The sequence below is a fragment of the Protobothrops mucrosquamatus genome, unplaced genomic scaffold (genome assembly GCF_001527695.2).
Source record: "Protobothrops mucrosquamatus isolate PMUCROS unplaced genomic scaffold, P.Mucros_1.0 scaffold39, whole genome shotgun sequence".
NCBI classification, from domain to species: Eukaryota; Metazoa; Chordata; class Lepidosauria; order Squamata; family Viperidae; genus Protobothrops; species Protobothrops mucrosquamatus.
Window position 1 is genome coordinate 3205121 of NW_015386421.1, and position 25367 is coordinate 3230487.

The 25367-nt window shown below is 37.4% G+C and overlaps 1 protein-coding gene across 1 annotated transcript in view; it reads right to left on the bottom strand.

Moving 5' to 3' along the window:
- MPL (MPL proto-oncogene, thrombopoietin receptor) overlaps positions 1–15351 on the bottom strand; it is a 27655-nt gene extending 12304 nt beyond the window's left edge. Inside the window, exons 1-5 of the mRNA XM_029283211.1 lie at positions 15123–15351; positions 11090–11219; positions 10340–10521; positions 6359–6513; positions 6079–6235 (exon numbers count right to left, since the gene is read on the bottom strand). Of these exons, the coding sequence (XP_029139044.1) occupies positions 6079–6235; positions 6359–6513; positions 10340–10521; positions 11090–11219; positions 15123–15222 (724 nt within the window). The 5' untranslated portion in view covers positions 15223–15351. The remainder of the gene's footprint in view (positions 1–6078; positions 6236–6358; positions 6514–10339; positions 10522–11089; positions 11220–15122) is intronic.
- Between the last annotated feature and the right edge of the window lie 10016 nt (positions 15352–25367).

The following is a 25367-nucleotide window of genomic DNA, read 5'->3' on the forward strand; positions in this document are numbered from 1 at the left end:
CCAGCAAGCGGACCTGGCCTAGGGAGGATTTTATACTGGGTTCATTTTAAGGAATTCGAAATAACACAACTTTAAAATTTGGTTTAATTCGGTTTTACAGGGGGGGATTGTATATATGCCTTTGTTTTAAATATGTTGTGAGCCGCCCTGAGTCCCGTCGGGAGAAGGGCGGGATATAAATTAAAATAAATAAATAAAAATAAATAAATAAATAAATGCCCAGTGGTGGGATTCAAATATGTGAACAACCGGTTCTCTGTGTGGATGCCGCTTCCGGAAGTCTGGGCCTGGGCAACAACAAATTAGCTACCGGTTCTGCCGAAGTGGTGTGAACCGGTTGAATCGCACCACTGGCAATGCCTACATGTGAGCTAGTTTGATGTAGTGGCTAAAGCATCAGGCTAGAATCCAGCAGATTTTGAGTTTTAATTCTAACTTAGGCACAAAGCCAGCTTTGGGTCAGTCATTTTCTCTTAGCTCTAGAAAGGAGGCAATGGAGAACCATTTCTGAAAAATCTTGCCATGAAAATTACAGGGATTTGTCCAGGCAGTGCCCAAGAATCAGAAACAATTGACCAGAAGAAAAAAAAATGCCTTCAGTGAAAAATGAAGGACACTACTTGGAATGGTACCTGAAACAGGAGCAAAAATTATGGGACAGGACAGGAAGGAGAAGACCTGGTACTATTCAGTTGCCCATCTAGTCACCTTGTGCTGCTGCTGTTGCTTTCCATCCAGTACAAGAGGCTGTGAAAAGGGCCAGATCCCAGGGTCTTCTTGTTCCACTGGCAGTGCAGTTGATGCAAGTCTGGAGTGAAGCAGTGCAGACCAATTGCCTCTGTCCAGAAAAGAGAACAGATGTAGAACAATTTGACAGCAGCTTTTTTTCAGTACTATTTTGTGTCCCAAATGTTAAATCTATTTTCTTTGTTTTATATGCAGTACATGTCCTTCTTTTCAGAGTGTTACCATTCCAGAGCAATATCTTCTAAAAATTCTATGCCACTGAACTACACTCCCCAAATCTCTCAACATTGGGTATACTGAGTAAGGCTGCTTGGGAATGTGGCTCAGAACATTTGCAGAGCTCTATCTATCCTCAAGAGGGCCTTTATGCTGTTCAGAACATCTATTGCATGATCTAACTCCTTCCCCTTAGAATCTTTTCATGAATTTATTCTTTATTATAAAATGTGAAAAAAACTTCATTAACAAAGAAAATAATTATATTTAGATTTTTTTTAATTGCTGCGCCTTAAAAGCAAAACTCTTTCTGGAAAGCAAAGGACCAACCTGAAGTTGGAGAAAGCTAGGGCACATCCAGATGGAAGATTCCTAGGGTTTACAGTCAAAGGACATTGAGCAGCTTTTCTACTTTTTTCTCCTCACCCCCTCCCCCGTCCGTGTGTGTGTGTGTGTGTGTGTGTGTGTGTGAATAAAGGAGTAAGAAGATGCAGAAGAAAATCTCCAGAAGATAGACTCAAGAGAAAACAGGATCTTGACAGACTTGAACACCAAGCCTTATCTAACAAAATGAAATTCAATGATGAGAAAAGTAAGGTTTTATATTTAGGCAAGAAAAAATAAATGCACAGGCAGAGAATAGGTGGTACTTGGCTCAATAGTAGTAACTACGAGAGGAATCTTGGAGTCCTAGTGGACAATCACTTAAATGTGAGCCAGCAGTGTGTTGCAGTTGCCAAAAAGTCAACACAGTCCTAGGCTGTATTAAGAGAAGGATAGAATCACGATCATGTGAAGTGTTAAGACCACTTTATAATTTCTTAGTAATATTGAAAAAAGGACAACAGAGAAAGAGGAGGAGAGGTCAGCTGGCAGGGAGGAAACAGGGACAGAGAAAAAGCAGCAGCTGTTGCTGGAAGAAAAGGTCCCCTGGTTCGTTTTCTCCAGCCAGGAGAGTGCAATCAGTGCTGATGAAATGAAAAGCTGGCATGTTGGAAAGGAGATTTAGTTCTGGATCAGCTGGCAGCTTGATTGGGTTACCATAAGGATTTTTGTACAGTTTTTACAGCATTTTGTAATTCAGAGGCTCCTTTGTGTGCTTTGGTTACTGGAATATTTTAGTCTGTATTTTAGGCTAGCAATGAGTCCAAAGTGTTGACTTCCGTAGGTTTAATCCCTTTAAACACATGTAATTAGTTTTACCCCATTATCTTGAGTCTATGGCTTTTAGAAAGTTTTCTTTGAAGATAAACAGGCTTAATTTAAAGCTCCCCTTTATGGATTACTGCCTTGTCGTGGCAAAGGGGCTTGCTTAACTCAATAAAGCTATGAGCTATGCTGTGCAGGGCCACCCAAGAAGGACAGGTCATAGTAGAGAGTTCTGACAAAATGTGATCCACTGGAGAAGGAAATGGCAAACCACTCCAGTATCTTTGCCATGAAAACCCGATGGACAATACTAAAAGGCAAAAAGATATGATGCTGGAAGATGAGCCTCTCAGGTCAGAAGGTGTCCAATATGCTACTGGGGAAGAGCATAGGGCTAGTACTAGTAGTGCCAGAAAAAGTGAAGCGACTGGCCCAAAGCCGAAAGGATGCTCAGCTGTGGATGCATCTGGTGGTGAAAGGAAAGTCCGATGCTGTAAAGATCTTTTCTCCATAGGAACATGGAATGTAAGATCCATGAATCAAGGCAAGCTAGACGTAGTCAAACAAGAGATGACAAGACTGAACATCGACATCTTAGGAATCAGTGAAATGGCAAATCTAGACAGCATACTAAAAAGCAGAGACATCACCCTGCCAACAAATCACGCATATCAGTTCCGGTACCAAAAGGGTCAACGTTACATACCTACACTTTCAACCTGGTATTCTTTCCGACTCGCTGTTTCTTAACTCCGGAAACTTGATACCACGACCTCTTCTGAGGACGCTCAGGGAACCTGACGTTCCGGTTCAAACCAGTTAGTCCTAGAAGAGATCAACCCTGACTGCTCTTTAGAAGGCTAGATCCTGAAGTTGAAACTCAAATACTTTGGCCACCTAATGAGAAGGAAGGACTGGAGAAGGGCCTAATGCTGGGAAAGATTGAGGGCAATAGAAGAAGGGGACGACAGAGAATGAGGTGGCTGGATGGAGTCACTGAAGCAGTAGGCGTGAACTTAAATGGACTCCAGAAGATGGTAGACGACAGGAAGACCTGGAGGAACTTTGTCCATGGGGTCGCGATGGGTCGGACACGACTTCGCAATTAACAACAACAACAACAATTTAAAGCTAAAGTTTTTAGCAATTGCCGGAGCCTTTTGGTTTGCAACATTGTGACACGTGACACATCTGAGGCAGCTTAAAGAAAAAAAAACGCCAGAGTTTATGTGTTTCTTTATTTTGTGAGCCTTTCTTGCTTTGCACTTGATTCCTGTGTCTTTAAGGGTACAGGGAAGGGATTGGGGAGGGTGCATTCTTACTACACTGTGGAAGGAGAGCTAAGAAGGGCTGACCAGCTAGCTCAGGGGTCTACAAACTTAGCAACTTTAAGATCTGTGGACTTCAACTCCCAGAATTCCTCATCCAGCCATGATGGCTGAGGAATTCTGGGAGTTGAAGTCCACAAGTCTTAAAAGTGCCAAGTTTGAAGACCCCTGAGCTAGCTGGTAGTGGTGCATATTAATAAACATGGATAAATTCATCATACGTTTGTCAGTGCAAAGAGAAAGTGATTCAGCAAAGGAACAGTCACCAAAGAAATTAAAACTGGCACTTTTTTCCTTTTTTCTACTGTTTGTAATATTTTATTAGATTATAGAATAAAATACAAAAATACAAAAGTAAATAGTAGGACACAATGGGGAGGAAAATGGGGGGAAAAGTGAGGGGGAGTAGGGAAAAAGAACAGACTTCCTCTGTTGCAATAGAAGGAAGCATTAACAACTTTTTACTTTTCCATAATATTATAAACTAGCCATTTCTATATCAACAAATGAATTTAATCAGTAAAACCCAAAATCCCCCCTTTTTTAGTCAAGTTTTTGACACCTTGCTAAGCACTGGTGGTACTCAAATATTGTCATGTCCTAAAAGTGATACAATCTGTGAAAAGGTTGAAAAGCCCTGATCTAAGGGGCTGCCACAAAGAAGAGGGGGTCAACCTAGTCTCCAAAGCATCTGAAGGTAGAACAAGAAGCAATGGATGGAAAATAATCAAGGAGAGAACCAACTTGGAACTAAGGAGAAATTTCCTGACAGAACAATTAATTAGTGGAACGACTTGCCTCCAGAATTTGTGAATACTCCAACACTGAAAATTTTAAAGAAGAAATTGGACAACTATTTGTCTGAAATGGTGTAGGATTTTCTGGTTAAGCAGGGGTTGGACTAAAAGACATCCAAGGTCTCTTCCAACTCTATTATTCTGAAAGCACAGTTTTTAAAATTAAAGGTAATTTTAAAATTATTACCTTTAACTCCTCATAAAATCCCATAAATGAGGCATGGCAAATTTAGAAAAATATACAGACAAGGAGACATACAATACACTTAACAGGGGCAGGGGAAAGGAATTAGATCAAAGGACCAACTACTGCCTTTGGAGTCAGGTTCAGTCCCTATCCATCACATGTTTGGGAGAACATAAAACTTAACTCAGTTGTATCTACTTCCCCAAGAAAAAAAGGCTGAGAGACAAAATGACTGAAAAAGGTATTGCCACAATCTGGTTGCACAAAACTTATTAAACACTGATCAGTTGTAATATCTAAACCATATCAACTGCTGTCGCTTTTGTCGATAACAAAAAAGGGAGTGGTGATGTCATAAAGTCTACTAAGTCTTCTGGTACAAGGGGTCCTGTAACACCAGTCACTTCTTTGAGAAGACAGGCAATATTTCTGTGCCTTTCGATTCAGTTAATGTGATTGTGTATTGCTAGAATCATTGTTAGGAAATCTGACTGAATTAATGACTGATTAGGTCAAGTGTGTTATGGTAGCAGAACTGCCAGTATTAAGAAGTAAATACCTGAACTAAGCCGGGAAGCAAATTTTGAGCAGGAAAACATGCAGGAATTAATGAAAAAAAAAGGGCAGCATTTGTGCCCTGGTTGAGTTTGTCCTCCATATGCTCTCCAATAAAATGGGGTGTGATGGCTTAGTGATTAAAGGTACTGAGCTTGTCAGCTGAAAAGCTAACAGCCTGGGTCCAAGACCGAAGCGCCGTGTGTCGGTGGGAGCTCCCATTACTTATCTATTTCTGCAACCTAGCAGTTTGGAAGCATGCAAATGCAAATAGATAAATAGGTACCATTTCAGTGGGAAGATAACAGCATTCCGTGCATTTAGGCATAGAGTCATGCTGGCCACATGACCACGGAAGCATCCTTGGACAACGCTGGCTCCCTCAGTTAAGAAATGGAGATGAGCACTGCCCCCTAGAGTTGGACATGACTGAACAGGGGAAATCTTTACCTTTACCATGCTTTCCGATGCTTTTTAATTGTGCCCATACAGCCTAACAGACTCCAAAACTGGAAGTAAATATTCATGCCTCTCTGTCCCTTCTTTCAGTCATGCTAACTAAGCAAATGCAGATTTGAGTGTACCATTTTCATGTCAGGATAATCAGTAGTTTCATGCTATGGTTCCTGAAGGGAATGCAACATTTGCATTTCCAGAATTTCAAATACCTTGATACTGCATCTCCATAGGGGTTATTGAATTATTTAATAGTAATAGAGAATGAGAGAGAAAAATGTATTTGCAATTCATTGTTTCAGGGGCCGTGGTTTTTAGTATTGGCACCTACAGGCACCTACAGGTCTGAAAAAATTGCAAGTACTATAGCAGAAATACAGATTCACAAGCCTTATATGACTACTTTCATGCATAAACATGCCTCCCATAGAAGAAAATTTGATTTTATTGGAAGTCATAGAATCCAAGCTTGCAACAATTTCATTTACTTTATTTTTTTTCCTTTTGCAGTAGTAATATTGATGCAGTATGATTCTGCCAATTGTAGTTTCCACATAGAAATGGTGCATTTCTATGCTATTGAAATACTATTGCCCTAAAGTTGCACAACTGACAGCTGCTTCCCAGTCAACAGGCCACTCACCAGAAAGATGGGGTGTTCCTGCTGTCGCTGCTGGAGACCAGGGTCCCCAGATGCCATCAAGAGAGAGGCCATCAGGTTTGGAGCGAACTTGGATGTGGTATTGCTGTCCTGGAAGTAAATTCTTGAGCTGGCACATATAGCTGTTTTTCACTTCAATCTACAATAAAATAGAATAAGACTATAAATGTTTCCTCAGCTAGATTATTTTAGCAAAAAAGTATTGGAGCAAAAATAAAATCCAGCTATTATATCAAAGCCATTTTTCCTATATTAACCATACCCTGAATGGTGCCTGAATCGAATCCTCAACACCATAAAGAACTTCATAAATCAAGAAGTCTGCATAGCTGATAGATGGAGGCATCCAATTTACAAGCAACTGTTGTGCAATCCCTGGCCACTCAACTGTTATATTTGTTGGTGGAGCAATGAGACCTTAAAACAACGACAAAGCAAAACAAAAATTAGCACTCTTGCTTATCTCTATGCTATTCATGTGATGATTGAATAGGAAAGAACAGCCTTTCTAGATTGACCAGAAGGCAAACTGATCAACATATTTAGCATGCTAATTTGCTAGAGCAGAAATTGGGAATGTCTGTCACAATGCACCTGTGCCTCTTTTAGAATTGATAGTTGAACTTTCTTAAAATATCTACTAATTAATTTATTGCCTACATTTATATCTTGGGTTAATTACGCTGGGTATTTGATAATAATTAAATAATCATTTAATTGGTTTTCTAAAAAATCATAAAGGAAAGAACAACAACATACAAATGGTCCTATTTCCATGTAAAAAAGAAACCCTTCAGCAATAATAAATGAACAGAACCATTGCATGTCCTTGCTATATTTCCAAGTTCCATTGACAGAACCTTGTGTTTAAGGCCTTGCAAAAAGCTGCCAGGGTCAGGGCCACTCTAATCTTGGAGGAATGATATTTCAAAGATGGGTGCCATGACAGAAAAGTCTCTCTTCCTGTGACCTGCCAGATAACACTCCGTAATAGACAAGACCCAGCGCATGCCTCATTTGCTGGACCTATTGGGACTTAAGATGGACTCGAGGATTTGTTGAGTAAAATGTCTGCTAATAAAGAACATATTGATGGGAATACAGAAAAATAGAGAGAGAAAATAGCAATACTGTACTGCCACTGCCAGTGTGTGAACAAATAGCTCCATAATTTTCCCAAAGATTGAAAGTTGATTTATATCACCTATACATTACAGTATTTGTTTAGCAACAGTTATAGCAGGGCTTTTCAACCAGTGGTACGGGTACCACCTGTGGTACATTGGCACCTGGCAGGTGGTACGCGACCATCCTAGAAAAGTAGTAGCGGGGGAGGGGAATGAGAGCGCCGCCGGGCAGGCAGGCAGGTGTCTTGCTCAGCTGTGCCTTGGGGGGCACTTTTTTCAGTGCCATTGTAACTTTGAACAGTCACTAAGCGAACTGTTGTAAGACGAGGACTACCTGTACTTTGTCACTTTTTTCCTTTTTTTCTTTTTGGTCATCAAGTTTTTGACACCTTGCTAGGTGACTGGTGGTACTCGGATGTTGCCATATCCTAAAAGTGGTACAATGGGTGAAAAGGTTGAAAAGCCCTGAGTTATAGGAAAGAGCAGATGACATCCACCATTCATCAATTCTAGAAATCTATCTACAGCCTTCCTGTTTTTGTTGTCTTGAGGTTTGCAAACATGCTTGTAATCAAATAAGCCCCGTGACTAAGCTAAAATCAATATCCAGTCTGTAGGCCAGATGACTGCTTCTACTAAGCTTCTCCAGCTGGCTGGCTGGGGCTTGGGTAAAACACTACTCCCCTCCCATTCTTCTTCTCAGCACATTCTTCTTCTCAGATTACATCATACACAAACAATTTGGTAACAGGAAAAAAAAAACTTCCTTTCATCCTCCACTACAGGATCTTTGCTACTGGCCCTTCATGGAGGAGAAAAGAGTCATTCATAACATTTTCTGGTTCCTAAAAATACCCAAGAGGTCAGTCAAATAGTGATTGCTATTTGATAAATGGTTCTAATTCCAACTAAAATTAAGACTATTGAATCCAATTCATAAAATAACAGCTCATCTTCCATTATTCTAGTCTTGGAACCAATAGCAATAGCAATAGCACTGAGACTTATATACCACTTCACAATGCTTTACAGCTCTCTCTATTGGAGTCAGCATATTGCCCCCAACAATCTGGGCCCTCATTTTACCAACCTCAGAAGGATGGAAGGCTGAGTCAACCTTGAGCCCGTGAGGACTGAACTCCTGGCAGAGAGTTCAGTTAGCCTGCAATACTGCAATACTGCATTCTAACCATTGCGCCACCATGGCACCAGTTGAAAATTATGCACAGTTGAAACCAGCAAGGCTATTCAATTAAGGAGAGTTTCAGAGTTAGGCTGTCACCATCAAAGCATTTTTGCTATGGGTAAGAGTTTCTCTAGCTCTGGGAGAGAGGACTTTTCAAAGATTATGAGCAAACAAATGAAAGTTTTCTTTCCTACCAATAGGAGCATGTTCAGGATTTTGGATTGCAACACTAGAAAAAGGATTCATCCTTTCCTAACCACTCCCCAATTTCTATTTTATTTCTGGCCCTTTCTTGCAGCAGTTCCTTTATACTTCTAAAGCACCTATTAAATCCAACACAGCGGTACATCCTTCAGAAACATCCTGAACTGTACAACTGTACAAATGTAATCACATTCTACAGAGGAAGGCCTTTTTTTCTATCTTTATTTCATCACCTTCCTCTTTGTCTCTGCTTTATCTTTACAGTTACATTTTAGGATAAATGGCAACCAGTTGTTAGGCTGTTGGAAATATTAGGAGCAGGGCTTTCTTAGTAGTGGGTCCTCATTTTTGGAGCGCCATTTCCCAGGAAGAAAAATAAAGCATGGTTACTGCTTTTTAAAAAAAGAAAACCAAAAGTCATTTGTATTGTACTATAATTGAATTATTTTTAGTAATAGGTAGCTTTTTAAAAAATAATTGTTTAATTCATTGGTGGGGAAATGCACTGTTTTAGCCACTTGCTGTCCTTTAGCCCTTGTTTCTTCATTTGCATTTTCTATAAAACCCATCAGATCATATTGAAAAGACCGTGAACAAACCTCCAACATTTGATAGTATTGTTTTCTATCTCTCTGTGCTACATAAGATGCAAAATAGTTGTGTCAAACTTTTGAAGGCTCATTGTGCCTATTTTGAGCTTAACCATTTTCTCAGGTTCCTTGCAAAAATTTTACCCTCTCTTCTGGGGACAGATTTGGGTGAAAAATGTTCTCTTATCTTCCGAGGACATCAGTAGCATCTGATGTCTTGGAAACTGATAACTCTATGCCCCGAAAGATAACTTTAAATAAAGGCCTGGGTATTACTTATGTCATGAAATGATACTGATAGATAGATAGATAGATAGATAGATAGATAGATAGATAGATAGATAGATAGATAGATAGATAGATAGATAGATAGATAGATAGATAGATAGATAGATAGATGCTCTACCCGCGCTAAACCTCCAAGAAAGGACATCCCCTGCTATTACTTACACTGATACAGATCGTGCGGGAAGGACAACTTCTAGTAAGAACTCGGTGCCTGGAGTACATTCTAGTATAACCGGCCCAGTGACGAGATCGAAGAGTCGTGCACACGCCCTAATTAAATCTATAAAGGGACTTTCCCAGTGACCAGCATTCTAAGCCCTGAAGATGTCAGCAGATGCCGACGAAAGCTAGGCACTTTTATTGATTTCTATGTGTTTTAAAGGTTTTTAATATTCTTAAGAACTTTTATCTCTAAATTATTATTATTAAATTATTTATTGTATTCCCTGGTGCTCACGTCTATTGACTGACTTTGAACATAGATAGATAGATAGATAGATAGATAGATAGATAGATAGATAGATAGATAGATAGATAGATAGATAGATAGTTTATAACTATTATTAATTTCAAACAAGAATCTGCCAGTGCCAAATTAGTCAGAGCAGTAATTAAATTCAATTAAATCCATCAGTTAAGTGTCTATGTGATTCACAGATTCATTCCAGCAATCATCAAAATTATAATATGGAAGTCATGTTTGTTCATGACTTGGCTAAAATTGTTGGGTCAAATGCAGGTCATAGTATGAATGTTTTTTTAGGATGCTGGATTCTTCAAAGCTTTACCCAGTCCTCACCTCTTTCTCTGCTTCACATACAGTTTATGCCCTATTGGAAGAAACTTACCAACAGTGTTCACTCTGAGATACTGTGAGAATATGGTGTGATTACTAACACTATCCAACACTTCAATATTGAGTTCAATAAAGAGTTGTATGCCATAATAGTTTCCAGGAAAAGTGCAGATGTGGCGCCAACTTCCATCTATATTTTTCGTAGAGATTAGAGCACATTCTCGGCTTTTGTCTCTGCAGGGGTAAAATAGAGTAATTAGGAGTGTGATACTTCCCCAGTGTGACTTAATCTAATCTTTTTCTGAAATGGCAAAAGTGAGTTTCAATCACCCCTTTCCTACAATTCCTAGTAAAAGCACAGGTAAAGGAAACCGTTCCCCCTGTCTAGTCATGTCCAACTCTGTGGGGCAGTGCTCATCTCCATTTCTTAGTTGAGGGAGCCAACATTGTCCACAGACAATTCTGTGGTCATTTCGTCAGCATGGCTATATGCCAAGGTGCACGGAATACTGTTACCTTCCCACTGAAGTGGTACCTATTTATCTACTTGCATTTGCTTGCTTTTGAATTGCTAGGTGGGCAGGAGCTGGGGCAAGTAATGGGAGCTCACCCTGTCCTGTGGCACCGAAGTCTCAAACCCATATCACAAAGGTCAACATCTCTAACCACTAAGCCATTGTGCCCCTATATTTCCTAGATGCCAAAGTAATTTGCTTAGAATCCGCATCTAAGTTTATAAGTGCTTGGGTAAACCCTCCACCTCAGACAATTTAACCAGTCTATGTGGAAAATAACTTCCTACCCTTCGTATGTATAGAAGAATCGATATGCTCCTTTCACATGGGCTGGCTCATCCCAGAAACAGGTGAGATCCTCAAAGGTTCGAGAAAAGCAGAGAACATTTTGAGCTGTTTGGGCCAGTAGAATAGCTTCTATAAGGGGAGAGGTTTTTTTTTTTAAAAAAAAATAAAAATCAAAAAATAAATTGAGTTCCCGGTACTTTTTTAGATGAAAAGAACAACAAATTTATCCAGGGTATTGTAGTAGTCAACATTGCTGACATCCTCAACAAAATGTTTTTTGGGATCATGCTGCTACTTTTTAAGAGATCAAGCAGTTTATAATAGTTGTTGTGGACTTTGTCTGCAGATTACACTAAGCCAATCTTTTAAAACGTAGTTTGTTAAACATGCCCTAAGACGCGATTCACACATAAGCACCAAGGTGGGTTCACACATTCAATTAAACATACGCAAGCAAACGATATCATGATTTAGCAGGGTTTGGTTTTTTATATAAAATTTTATTAAAATTTTAAATACAAAATAAAAACTAATGAAAGCTAATGTTTAGAAAGAAAAGAAGGAAAGGAACAAAGATTAAAAAGTGTGAAATCAAATCGAATAAGAGAAAAAGCATTATAAAAAAGTGACTTCTGATTTTATTTTATAGAATCTATAAGTATAAATATAAAATAATGTTTCCCACAAAAAGTCAATACAGGGTTTCCAATCATCATTAAATCTAGACAACATCCTATCCCTACATCTTAATGAAAGCCGTTAATTTGGCCATTTCAGAAGTTCCATTATCTTCACTATCCATTCCTCCATTGTGAGTAAAGTCTAATATTTCCATTTTTATGCATATTGCTGCTGTCATCATATATAAAAACAAAGTTCCCTATTTTTTTTTTAACAGGTGCTTATATCCATCCAACCTAAAAGAAAAGTCTCTGGTTTCAATTGTACATGAGTTTTAAAGTATTCTATATTACTGTATGTAATTGAGTCCAAAATTTTGGGTTTTTTTTTACATATCAATTTATTTAGCAGGATTTGTGAACACAATATTCACGCCTATTTGCACAAGGGAAGGTAATGAATTTCAGGAAGAGAAACATTACAGTACTCTTTCCCATTTTACTCAGACTTTCTGCATTTTTATGAAGAGATGTGAAAACCTTTTCCCAACGTGCTGCTGTCAGGGGTCTATGACAACTCGCTACGGCCAACTCGCCATGGTCAACTTACTGCGGCCAACTTGCCGCAGAACAACTCGCCATGGCCTACTCACCCTGGGACAAGAGTTACACTAATATCAAAGAAATGGCAGAATAGAACCATTAAAGAAAGGATGCCAAAGGAGGGACGAAATGAAATCAGAATGACAAAAGTTAAATTAAATTGAATTGTTGAATTGTTCCGCAGCTAATTGCCCCATGGCGAGGTGTCCTGCAGCAAGTTGGTCATGATGAGTTGGCTACGGTGAATTGGTCCTGGCGAGTTGACCGTGGCAAGTTGGCTGCAGTGAGTTGTTCCATTCTGGCTGTTAGTAGGACACACAACATTGGTATAATGGATCGACAGAGTAATGAATATAAGAGAATAGAGAGGCTGAGTACCTTCTGTCCTCTCCAAGATGATTACTTAAGTGAACATTACTTAGGTTAACAACTTTAAGACTTATGGACTTCAACTCCCAGAAGCACAAGTCTTAAAGTTGCCAAGTTTGGAGATCCCCATTTTAAAGGGGAGAAAAAAAAATAATGGTGGCATTCAGCAATGTTGAAAATGTTAAGAGCAGGTGGCAGCATCAGGACAGTATATTAATTTTGTTGCATTTGTAATGTAGTGAAAAGACATATACTTGACATCTTTTCATGAATATAAATCTGTGCTTTGTATGGTTTTAATTTCTATTGACCACTCGTCCAGTTATAAACCTAAGTGTCATTGGTCTTATGGTATACTTGCTCTCTTTTTCAGGTAGAAATCTGAATGGAATAAACAATTATGATGATGATCTTAGAGAACATGAAGCAAAGGAGCTGTTTATTAGACCCTCGTGGTCTAGAGTAAGGGCACGGGAGAGCCTTTGTTCACAAACAAAACATTCTAAAATAATCAGGTGGTTTTGCGATAAGCGTTTGCTGAGGGCTCGGGGATGAAAGCTTCCTGCTTTAGGGAGATAGAGCTCTCAAGGAAGTGTGGAGGAAACAAGAGGATCAACTATATATTACATCTAAATGTAGACCAAAAAACCCATATGATTTTGAAAATAGAAAAACCGCCTTAGAAAGCAGAGAAAACAATTGTGTGGTTCCTTTCTCATTAGCAGAGCTGCCTGGAGATATTTTGCTGCCTGAACTGAAAGACAAGATCATCTCTCTCTCTTCTCCACCCCATATTACAGCTACAGATTGAGAGTATGAACTTAGGTTGATGTTGATGAGACAGTGTTCTATTCTTCTAGTGGCTATTGTATCTGAGGGCAGGTGACTAATTTAGGAAGACTAGGGCAAGACAGAAAAGGGCAGGTGCAGCCAGGAATCTGGCACAATTGCCTCTCCAGCATTTTTTGCCAGAGGAAAAGATTGGAGGGGCTACATAAACAATAAGAAATAGGAATATATTTGTTTCTATCCAACATGGAATGGAAATACAACACCTATTTTTTTCAAAGCCTTCAATTGAAAAACTAAAGCATTTAGAGCATTCTAGTATATGGGGTGCCCCTTTTCAACACGTTTGTGACATCTGGACTTATGCAGAAAAACAAAAAGGAATCATCAAGGCACTTTAACAGCAAAGCTTATTTTCACTCTAAGCTTTAATGTATTTCATTATGTACAACCCCAAGCCACACATACTGTACCAAATTGTACTCAGGCTCTTTTACAAAATCTATACAGCAGCTAATTTGCAGAGTCAATATTTATGTGAGTCTTTCTTTTGTTGGCATTTTTATAGAAGCAACATGCATTTTTTAAAAATAAGGACTGGATTTAAAGAGAAAAATGGAACATATAGAAACATATTTATTTACTTGTTTCAGAGTAGACGTGATATGGCAGTGCTGTATCCAAAGAATACCTGCTTTTGATTACAATATGAAATAATTGAGATTATGATGGTGGACATTTGTTTACTTGCCCATTAAGGCATTATGTTTCATATTCCAGACACTAGTCTAAAACACTTTGGCCAATTGGCTTTAATAGAAATATCAGTCATTAGCTCCAAGTTACATTGACCCATCCCATATTTTTATCCTAACAGATTTTCCTAACAGTTTATTTACCTTCATTCACAAAATAGATTTTCCTTTGTACTAAAGAAAGAGAGCCTTGTGGTATTAGTAAGGAAGGGCCCCTGGAGTTGATTCCTCTTGCTCAGTGTCCAACTTCTGTTACCTCTGAATTGCTTTCTCTAAACATGGGCCACAGCTGGACAAATACATCAGTTCACATAAATGCAGAAGTCTGAAATGCTGCCTCAATATACATTAAGACAATAACCTTTTTGCACTTACAGTATTCACTGAGATTTTGTTTCCTCTCTAGGCATCTGCTTTGCTACCCTTTCCTTCCAGCATCACTTCTTTTGCAGGTTATCACTGACTCTCAGAATGGAAGAAGGACATGTTGATGATGTAAAAAGAGAGCTAAATTGTATACAGTGGTGGAGTTTTGTTTTCAGTTCTCCCACATTGCTGAAAGGATATAGAGATCCCTCTTTACCAGATACAGATATGTTTGAAAAGTGAATGTGCCTAAGTTCTGTTTACAATTAATAGACTGTTTATCCAGAAAATTCTCCCAAATGGATTTCCTAGTTTCAGAGTTATGTCCAGAAATTAGCAATGTCAAATAAACTGACTGAGATGCTTCCAGAAATCTTAACTTCATCCCCCGTCCCAGACATTACAGTTAAATAGTTATGTACCCACCTGATTGTGCTATATTCATATTTAGATTAGCAGAACCCCAGAAAAGCAGCAAAAATCATGCATTCCTCACAAACAAAGGGAAGTATAACAATATTTATCCTTACCTTTATCTGTAACAAGAACAAAGTGGAGCATACGTAAAATGGTGAGCAGGAGCATAACAAGGAAAGGAAGTGGTGTCATTGAGCACAAATTGACTGCCATTCTAAAGGTGATTAACCATTACCTGTTTAAATATCTAAACTGCTGCTAAGTATGATCACATAACCTGATTATAAGTTATGGACATCAGAATGCACAGGAGGTCTGGACACTTGCTGGGCATGGTGGGAGCAGTAACTGCTCAATCTGATGTTCCAGTTAAGAAGGCTGAACTCCAAAACTCTTGAGTCTCTGCTGTTGGACCTCTGTAACGGAAACTTATCTGTAGAGTGTTAGCCCAGCTGCTTAGAGGAAACTTTGGTAAGAGCCTTCTATAGTTCCAGTCTTCTGTCACTTCCCCAGCCCCAAACCACTATGCAATGGCCTGCAAGAGGGGAAACCCTGCCTAGAGGCTGTTGCTATCAGATAGGGTGAATGTCCTGCCCTTGTGGTGGTGCCTTGGAGGATAGATTCTTATACAGGAAATAAACATCCTCTGACCTTACACAGGATAGTATGAGGGGCAGACAAGTGTTGGTGATGGTCTTGAAATAGAAACAATCCATATAGGTCAACAACCCTCATTAGTGAAAGGGGACACTTTCCCCCCACTGTTCACAATATTTAAGGATGGGGAGCAATGTGATAGAATATGAATAAGTAAAAGCCATATTTCTGGAGAACCAAGAGAAGTAGTTGACTGGCATTGACTACCATCTTTAGGAAATTTGAAGTGAAGATGCTCCATCACTAGAGGTTTTCAAGAAAAGATTGGACAACAATTTGTCTGGGATGGAATAAGGACTCCTGTCATGGGCAGAGGATTGAACTAGAACACCTCCAAGATGCCTTCCAGCCCTATGATTCTATGAAGAGGAGACCTCAGTCAAGTCTATCCTCTATGCTATTCATTAACACATTACTTTTATTACTTTGGTTGTTATTGTTGCTTTCATATTTAAGTAAGGATATAATCTGCTGTCGTTGTCATCATCATCGTCATCGTCATCATCATCATCATCATCATCACAGTAGAAAAGTGATGGGGGGACATCATCCCCCATATCCCATATCCCATCACAACAGATACCTCAAGACCTGAATGCAAAGACAAATTTTAGAGACCTTGGGGGGGGGGGGGAGAAAAGGGCCACAATAGAGATAATGTTTCTTCTTCCTATGTTATGCAAAAACACAGTCTCAAGCCATATTGTTATTTAAGAGTAGCAACCAATTTCCACCTTAATTTATTATGTATTTGGTTGATGTCTTTCCTTCAGAAATTCAAGGTGATATATGTAGCACTCTCTCCTCCAATTTTATTCCACAATGACAATCCTGTAAGATAGGTTGGACTAAGATAGAAGGGCCCAAAGTCTCCCAGGAAGCGTCTACAGACAAGAGTCTTCCCAGTCCTAATGTAATACTTTAAACCAGTGTTTCTCAACCTTGGCAACGTTAATACGCATGAACTTCAACTTCCAGAATTCCCCAGCCATCCTACATTATACACTGCCTGTGAAAGAGGACAGCGGGGATTGATGATCTTTAGTTGCCTAGGAATCAAATGTTTTATAGAGAATGAAGACCTTGAGGGTCAGGGATGGTTATATCACACATGTGCCCAGGCCAGGATTTTCAATTTTAACCTGGATTTGTAGGTTTTTCATTTTAAGTCACTATCTCATTAATTTTAAACAATTTTGATTGCAGGGGACTTTGAAGACCACAACAATGATTCAGGAAATCACATCTATATGTAAAAATCAAGACCAGTTAAAATATTTGGGCCTCCAAAGCAGAGAAGTCAACAAATCTGTTACCACATATTAAAAGGAAAATATAAAATAAATATCAATTAATGATTCACATACAAATGCTTTATAGAGCTCCAAGTGTGTATTGTTTGAACAGAGAAGTGGGAGGCGGCATTAAATAAGGCTTGTGCTAAACATTCAAATAGTGTTCTTAAGTGTATTAGTGCTTTCACTCTTGATAGATTCAAATAGGCCCAATCTTCAGAGGGTTCCTGCAGGTTTTGAAAATTCTCCCTGGCTCTCTGCCCCTTTGTATGCATATAGAACTTTTTTGCCAGCAGTCATAGTGAAAGTGTTGTCTGTGTGTGCATATCCACACGAGGAAACAAATTGAATGAGGAAAAAGTGGCATCAGCTTTCCAAAGGACATGGTTATTTCAATGCTTTGAAGAGGACTGGCTATCTCATATACATGTTTTACAAAACTCTGTTCCAAATGCTTTGCACAATTCTAATTCTTAACCTTACTCCAAGCTTCAAGATGCATCTGCTATTTTTTCCCCTGCAGTTTTCCTTCATGATTCCTGGCCCCCTCCTTCAATTGTATTTAAACCTAAGAATGTACTCTCAAGAAGCCAAAGGAACTTTTCTAACAGTATTCTGCAATTAATTACATTATACAGTGTCAGAATTTCTATTGCCTCCTAACTGAGCCTTGAGTCATTTCCAACGTTTCGTTATGGAAAAAATATTTCCTTATTAAACAGATTTCACTTCACTACAAAGAATATCAGCTCTGTGAGTGCAGTTTTCATTGATTCAGCACATCCTTATCCGAATGCCCAACAGCAAAAAGCTTTAGTCAATGATAGTAGAAAATACATGGAGGTAAATATGCTAAACAAGGCTAGGGATTTCCCTGGGTTTAATGAAGAAGCTACAATCTTCATTCTTAACTTGAAAAAAGTAACCATGCAAATACAGCTGGCTTCAGATTTCTCAGACAAGAATAATAATTACCAAACATGTTATACTGAAATACTGTTATGACTCTACTGCCTTTCTACCCTGAATGCAAATGAATAGTAGACCTTACGGGTGATTTGCAGGAGATCAAAGTTAATGTGCAAAGTTCAAATTACTGCCTACTATATGGACTACCTTTAGGACTACCATTAACAAAGTTAATGTGCAAAGTTCAAATTACTGCCTACTACCATGACTACCTCTCTAGAATACAATTCTCTGATGAAGAAAGAAAGTGAGTGACTCTATTCCCTTTCCAAATAGAGACTTTATTCTTTTTCCAAGTAGAGTGACACAGAGTGACTATATATTCCTTTTCCAAATGAATTCTTGGCTTCAGCACTAACATGGTTCATGACCTATCTCTCTCATGACAAAGTAATCAGGTGAGACTCATATGGTCATTTTGTACTCAGTACTATTTTACCTCTGCTTTAACACTTTAAAAATGGTATATGAATATTTTAAATATATAAAATATACCAAAAGGTTTAGCCCACTCTATGTCCAAAGTCACTCTTAACATCAGAATATTTCATGCCAGTTATGATGTGATATTTCACTCAAAGAATGTCTTCAAACTAATCGGTGCCCCTCAAAGTTTCTTCATGTCAGGTTCCTAGTATAGAATTTCTGTCTTGTAGAAAATATAGTGACCTAGCCATTCTTTTAATCAACAAATTATTTAACTTCTTGCATTATCTTCACAGAAGACAGATAGGAAGGCTGAGGGCATGAGATGGAATAACTGACAAGTTTATTTTTCTTTCTCTGGAGAGGATAAATCGATTTTATAAATTTGAGATTTGTGTGTATTTAGATACTATACGAGAGAGCAGCAAACATTGACAAGGCTGCTGGAGAGCACTAACAAGTATAGTCAACCTGTCCTAGAAACTTCCTTGGCATTCCTGCATTCATTCCTCCACAGAGATATCAAAAAACAACTTAAAAGATTTTTAATCTTACTTATGCAAATTTAGTAATGAATGAGCTGCTCATCTAGAAATGTACTAAGTCCTATTAAGGATAAGTATCGTGAGAGAGCAAAAAAGTAATTTGAAGTTTTTAATTAGTAGTTAGGCAAATTAACTAGACATAGTTTTTTTTGATAGATAAAAATAGTATTGTGTTTCTGTTTAAATATTGATGAATTGATTATGTGCCATTAAATTGGTGTCTACTCTTAGCAGCCTCATAAATTTTCTTCATAATGATCTATCCCTGGGATAATTTGAGTGTTAAAAGTATATTTCTAAATGATCACCTATAGAAAAAAATAAATTTCAAACTGAATACATTAGCACCTCTTTTGTTCTCCTTTTTGGTGAGGCATTTTCTTCCTGTTGGTCATTTTTTTAAGTGGAGAAACGGTCACATTTATGTGGTTTATATGCCTGGCAAACATTTGGGGCCATATGTATACACACTACTGCTAGGAGTAGCAGTTATATTTATAGTTGTGCTCATCTTTTAATACCAATGAATTATTTTTACTTGTAATTTATATCCATGTTGCCACCAATGGCCAAAATTGAGCCATTCTTTCCTGTAAGAATTTGGGTGTCTTTGGCCTGCCTTCACTTGCCCTAAAGATAGCACAAATATGTGCTAGAACCATATTGATTCTTTATATCATGACATTGTCTCCATTCATCCCCAGCCAGTGCATATGACAGGCTTTGGCCTTCCCATTTTCATACCTCATAGTTCTTTATCCAAAGCATCTCAGTTCAGGTTTCTCCAATTTTGTTCCTTACTGTGTCCTTAACTATTTACAATAAATCACTCATCCTAGAACAGTGGCAGAAACCTACAGTCATGATGGCTAATGCTTTGATGGATTTTACAATCAGCAAAAATTACCTATGTAAAGACAAACTATAGGCAGATCTATGCAGGTTATGTGGTTGCTTCAAGAGCATTTTTATCATTAATCACATATAAGTGAACTGATGTATTAAAAGGATAATGCTGTACTGACAAATTATCTGCATGTTTAAATAAAAGTAATTGCTATCCTCAAATAGCTGTTGCCAAAGAACATAAGAGGCTTGTTCTTCAGGAGATATTGAACCCATCTTCTAGGAGAAGCATTGAAATGCCAGAGCATCAGACCCATTCTTCATATATCCATGCATAAGCCCATCACGTAATCTGAATTTACTCTGTTCTAACTGTGCTGATGAGCTGGGAATAGAAGATAGTTTAAATCTCATAAGGCCCAAAGCTCATAACAAAAGGAGGGGCAGCATATGTAGAATTGTCAAAGAGGTTAAATTAAAAGACCATCAGAGAGGACTCTGGGAAGAAGCCTGGAAATAGAAGTGATAAATAGCATCAAAGGTTTACCTGCTGTAAAAAAATCTCGAGCAGATAATATGATTCAAATATGATTTATAGAGGGATGCTAGCCAGTAAAACTTTTAAAAAAGATAGAAGTAGTTCTAATATTTAGAAATAAAAAGGAGCATACATTCTAAGTTCACACATAACTTAAATTTGTACCATCGGTTGCTAAGAGATTCATGTTTGAAATATTGTAGGTTTGAGTTTCAAACCAGGGGAAAAGCTCATTTTGTACTTCATTAGGTTGAGTAAGGGAGGGGAAAATAGTTACACAAGATTGCAAAACAGAGATTAAGGAGGAAAAGTGAAAGATTGTTCTGATAAAACATGGCTGGAATTGCTTCATACTAATAATTTCCTTTTAAAATAGTAGAGTGAAAAAACTGGAAAACCAAGATGTCTTTCAGTCAGATGATGCAGTGATGATATCTCATTTCTAGACATTTCTTGAGAAACTATGTTTAGGAAGGAGTAAATAACAAATAACATCTATTCAGAACAAACCTAAGCAAATTCTGTGTTGTATCCTATCCTAGAAATAGTTCAAACAGAAAGCTTAAGCAGGATAGCTGAGAATAGTTGCAATGATAAGACTCATTTCAATAAGTTAGTAACCAGGTATCAAATGAAGAAATTCAGTCAATGTACAAAACATAGTCCATTAGTTCAAGGAAACCACATTTAGGAGCTGAATAATTGGCTGTTTATATTAATACTACTAGATAGATACTAAAATGATTTCAGTACTCACCTACTACCAAGGCAGTGATATCACAAGGTTTATCTTCAGACTCAGTTATGGCTTACTAAGAGTAAAAAAAGTTTGTAAGGAAAAATAACTGGCTTTTCTGTGTAAATGTACATGAGTATTTCTGGCCTCCTTACTTATTGCCACTGGAATTGACTTGTACACTTGCAAGGCCTTGGAAAAGCCTCTATATGTGGGTTGTAATCAGCTGATGGGACATAACAGATGATAACTCTGGCATTGTTTCAAAGCAGAACCCTGATCTAAATTTTCTTGCAGGTGGTAAATTCTTTTTATTAGTTTATTGTATAAAATATAAAAATACAAAAGAAAACCATAGGAAAAATAGGGGAGGGAAAGGGAAGGGAAAAGTGTAGGAAAAAGGGGAAGAAGAAAGAAAAGCCATTGACCTCTGACTCCCTTTGGTGCAGTAAAATAAGATAATAATATCAAACATCAACTTTTTACTTTTACATAATAGTATAAACTAGCCATTTCTATAACCTATCTAATCAGTAAAACAGAAAATCAAAGTTTATCCCATTGTAATAATTCATTCTAAAGAGGCACATAGTTATTTTGAAACAGTTTTGCATTTGTATTTGTCACTATAACGCCCAAGTATTTTACCTTTGTCTCAACCTTAAAACCAGACTTTTTAGTCAATATATCAGAGTCCTGAGAGGTCATATTCTTAATAAGCCTTGTTGTTTTCTGTTCGTTTATTGTAAAACCTGCTAAAGCTCAAACTCATTTAATTTCCTCATCAATTATGCTATATTATTTTTTGGTTCTTGCAAAAGTATAACCAAGTCATCAGCAAATGTCCTTAATTTATAAACTTCCTTTTTGATACTTATACCTGCTATTTGCCTAATATCTCTATTCAAGACTTCCAACACCAATATAAAAATAAGGGAGATAAGGGGCATCCTTGTCTCATACCCTTTTGAATTTCACATGAATTGGTTAGATCTCCATTAACGTTTGCTTGCTGTGATATATAAACTACTTTAACCCCTTGAATAAAATTCTTCCCAAAGTTCAAATGATTCTATAATATATATCTATAGCTAGTGAAAAAAACCCACTCAAATTCCTCAGTTTTGGCAGGGTATAATACCTGATTCTAAACAGGGCTGGTAATACAAAAGAAAGTTGGTAGACAAAGTCAAGGGGAGGGAAATAGTCAGTGTAAATAAAACTAAATATTTCTCCATCAGCATGTCCTGAAATAATCCAAGGAAAACTTATAATTAAGTTGGTAAAAAGTAGTTTACTAACAGTGATTTTGAAGGGTTGGGTGCTGTGACTCAGGGTTTCATTGCATTTGAATAGGTGTGGGTCATTTATCATCCCTTGGAAGCATGACTGAATTATTTGAAATATAATTTGTCCAGAGTTTGAAAAACTCATTTATGAAAAAGACGTTTGACACAATTTTTGTATGGAACAGAAGAAAAGGTTTGGTAAGGAAGAAGAGATCCACATAACAATGTCCAAAGCATACTTCTGAATTTTCAGCAGCTACTAGTTCTTCTACTAAACATTAAGGTTCAGATTGCAGAGCGGGAAGGGAGAGCCAACAAAGAAATGAATCTACATTTCTGCAAAAACGTAACAGTGAGGAAAAAACTGCTTTACATGTATGTATTGATTTTTCCATTTTTTTTCTTTTACTTCCCTATTTTAAAATGTTTAAAAATATATCCTAGGAAGAAAGCTGAAAGTAGGCCAACTCTCAATATTATGCCATAATAAAGAGGAGTGCTAAAGACATAGTTTAACCTGCACAATTGCCCCACCTTCTCTGTGTAATCTACAGTAAATGAACCTCAATTTCATTTGCTAAACAGCTGTTCCATTCCTATTCAGCTTTAACAGTTAATTGGTGTGATTACAATGGAGTGAAAGGGAGAGTTCTATACATCCTACCATTTCCTGCCTCATTTGCTGTTCCAAGTATTTATAAATGTAATAGAAAAAGAGACACTGGGGCAGTATTTCTCAGGATTCCCCTCCCAAATTGCCAACATTGAGAAACACTGCACCTTTCAGTAAACATCACACAATGGCAACTACACTTATTGTATATCATGATAATGAATAGATAGGCTTTTACTAAAATAGGGATTTGGAGATTTCTGGATTGTCATACTACCTCCTGCCTTTATTATAAAGTCACCTCTGCTGACACACATAAAAATCTGAAAGTATGATAATGACTCAATAATACAAGAAACCTTTTCCACCACAAATCCAAATTAGTCTTCTGATATCCTAAGAAGATGCATTTAATTTCATTTCCCATTATATGTAGGCATTAATACTAATGAGTAGAACCATTTTCATATAATAAGGTGTGTTAAACCAGCTACACCTTTTCAATCTGGGGAAAAAAAAATCTGCTTTTTCAGATGCTATCTTCTTGCTCCTACACCCTTCAAAACAACTTTTGGATACTGAATCTGAACCTTTGTCCAGCTCATATCATTTACCTCTTAATGGCAAAGTCATTTTTGGAATGTCAATATCAGGAATCCTGGAAGTTGTAGAGCAGGGTTGAGTAAGTTGCATCCTTAAGCTGAATAGGATCCTGGCTCATTTTTCCCATTTCCTTCCAAAATTCTGCCATTAAAATTTAAGTGAAATCACAGTTTTTCTAAAGTATAACATTTCCCCCTTTAAAGAGTTAAAGTATGGCAGCCATTTCCCAACCCTTTATGGAATTCTTTACTGATGGCTTCATCTGATCTAACAATCTCTATCAATCACCCCCTTCCAAATCCTATTGGAACTCATAGGTTTCCTCACCAGAAAGCTGTCAGAAGAGAGGACCAATAGTCAATTTTTAGGTGTATTATGTATCTTGGTCTGGTTAACATGTTTACTATAAAAATTTTTATTAGTTTATCAAAATATAAAATACAGGAATACAAAGAAAAATGAAAATAATGGTAAAATAAGGAAGGATATATATTCACTTTAAGAATTTCCTATATTAAGATGTGGATCCTACTCCAATATTTCTTTGCTTTATCACGTGTCCACCATAAATGGTAAAAAAAACTCTTTACATTTACATTCCCAACATTAATTTGAAACACCTTTATACATTCTTATCTGGTGTTAAATATCAACAATACATGATCTCATGAAATTTTTCTTTTAAATTATAATTTAGTGTATATTTTAAACCTTTCATCCACATATTTTCCCATTGTTCAAACATTACTTTAGTGTATATCCAAAGTTCTTTCCCACTGAATCATACAATGCTTTACATACTCATTCTCCAAATTCAAATGCAATAACAATTTATAAATCTTAGTAATAATATGTTCATCACTACCACACAGTAGGATATCCAATTCATTTTTTCACAAAATCAAATCCATAACTCTTTTTGTCTAGTTTACATCTGTTCTTCAACTGTAAATATGTAAGCCAATGGCAAACATCTCCTTCTAACTCCTCTTTAGATTTCAGGATAAGGTCACCATGATTGAAATATGTTATTTGGCCATAAGTCCACCCATCTGACTTTGTTACCATTTCTTTTCTAAAAAAGGCTTCCTGAGGACATACCCAAAAAGGAGGGCAGACCCATTCTCATTCCCTTCTATGAAGCATGGGAAGGAAAGAAGGAAAGGCAAAAAATCTCTCTTCTTCTTCTCAGTCTAAGCCACAAACTCATAAGATTCCCAGAAAGTTAGGGAGTTACACAGGAATTTCCTTAAACATGTTAAAATAATTAAATTATATTTATTAACAGAATAACAGAGTTGGAAGGGACCTTGGAGGTCTTCTAGTCCAACCCCCTGCTCAGGCAGGAAACCCTATACCATTTCAGACTAATGGCTGTCCAGTCTCTTCTTAAAAACTTCCAGTGTTGGAGCTTTCATAATTTCTGGAGGCAAGTTGTTCCACTGATTAATTGTTCTAACAATCAAGAAATTTCTCCTTAGTTCTAAGTTGCTTCTCTCCATATTCCAAACTCTTAGGATTGCACATCTAACAAAATGATTATTAAAATCAACATTTACAACATTTACCATAAATAGCCGTGCCATCCAAATTTTAATTCATGGCCCTCTATTTGCATGAGTAATCTCTTGTTTTAGAGAGTCATCCATTCTTAGCCAGATCAAGCAATAAGCACCAAAATACAATTTCAAATCTGGTAAGCCCAAACCTCCTCTTTCCTTAGCATCTTGCAATAGTTTGTAACTAATTCTTGACTTTTTTCCCTTGCCATATAATCTTAGAAATATCCATCTGCCATTGTTTAAATGGAGTATCAATTACAAGGATTGGTAAAGTCATGA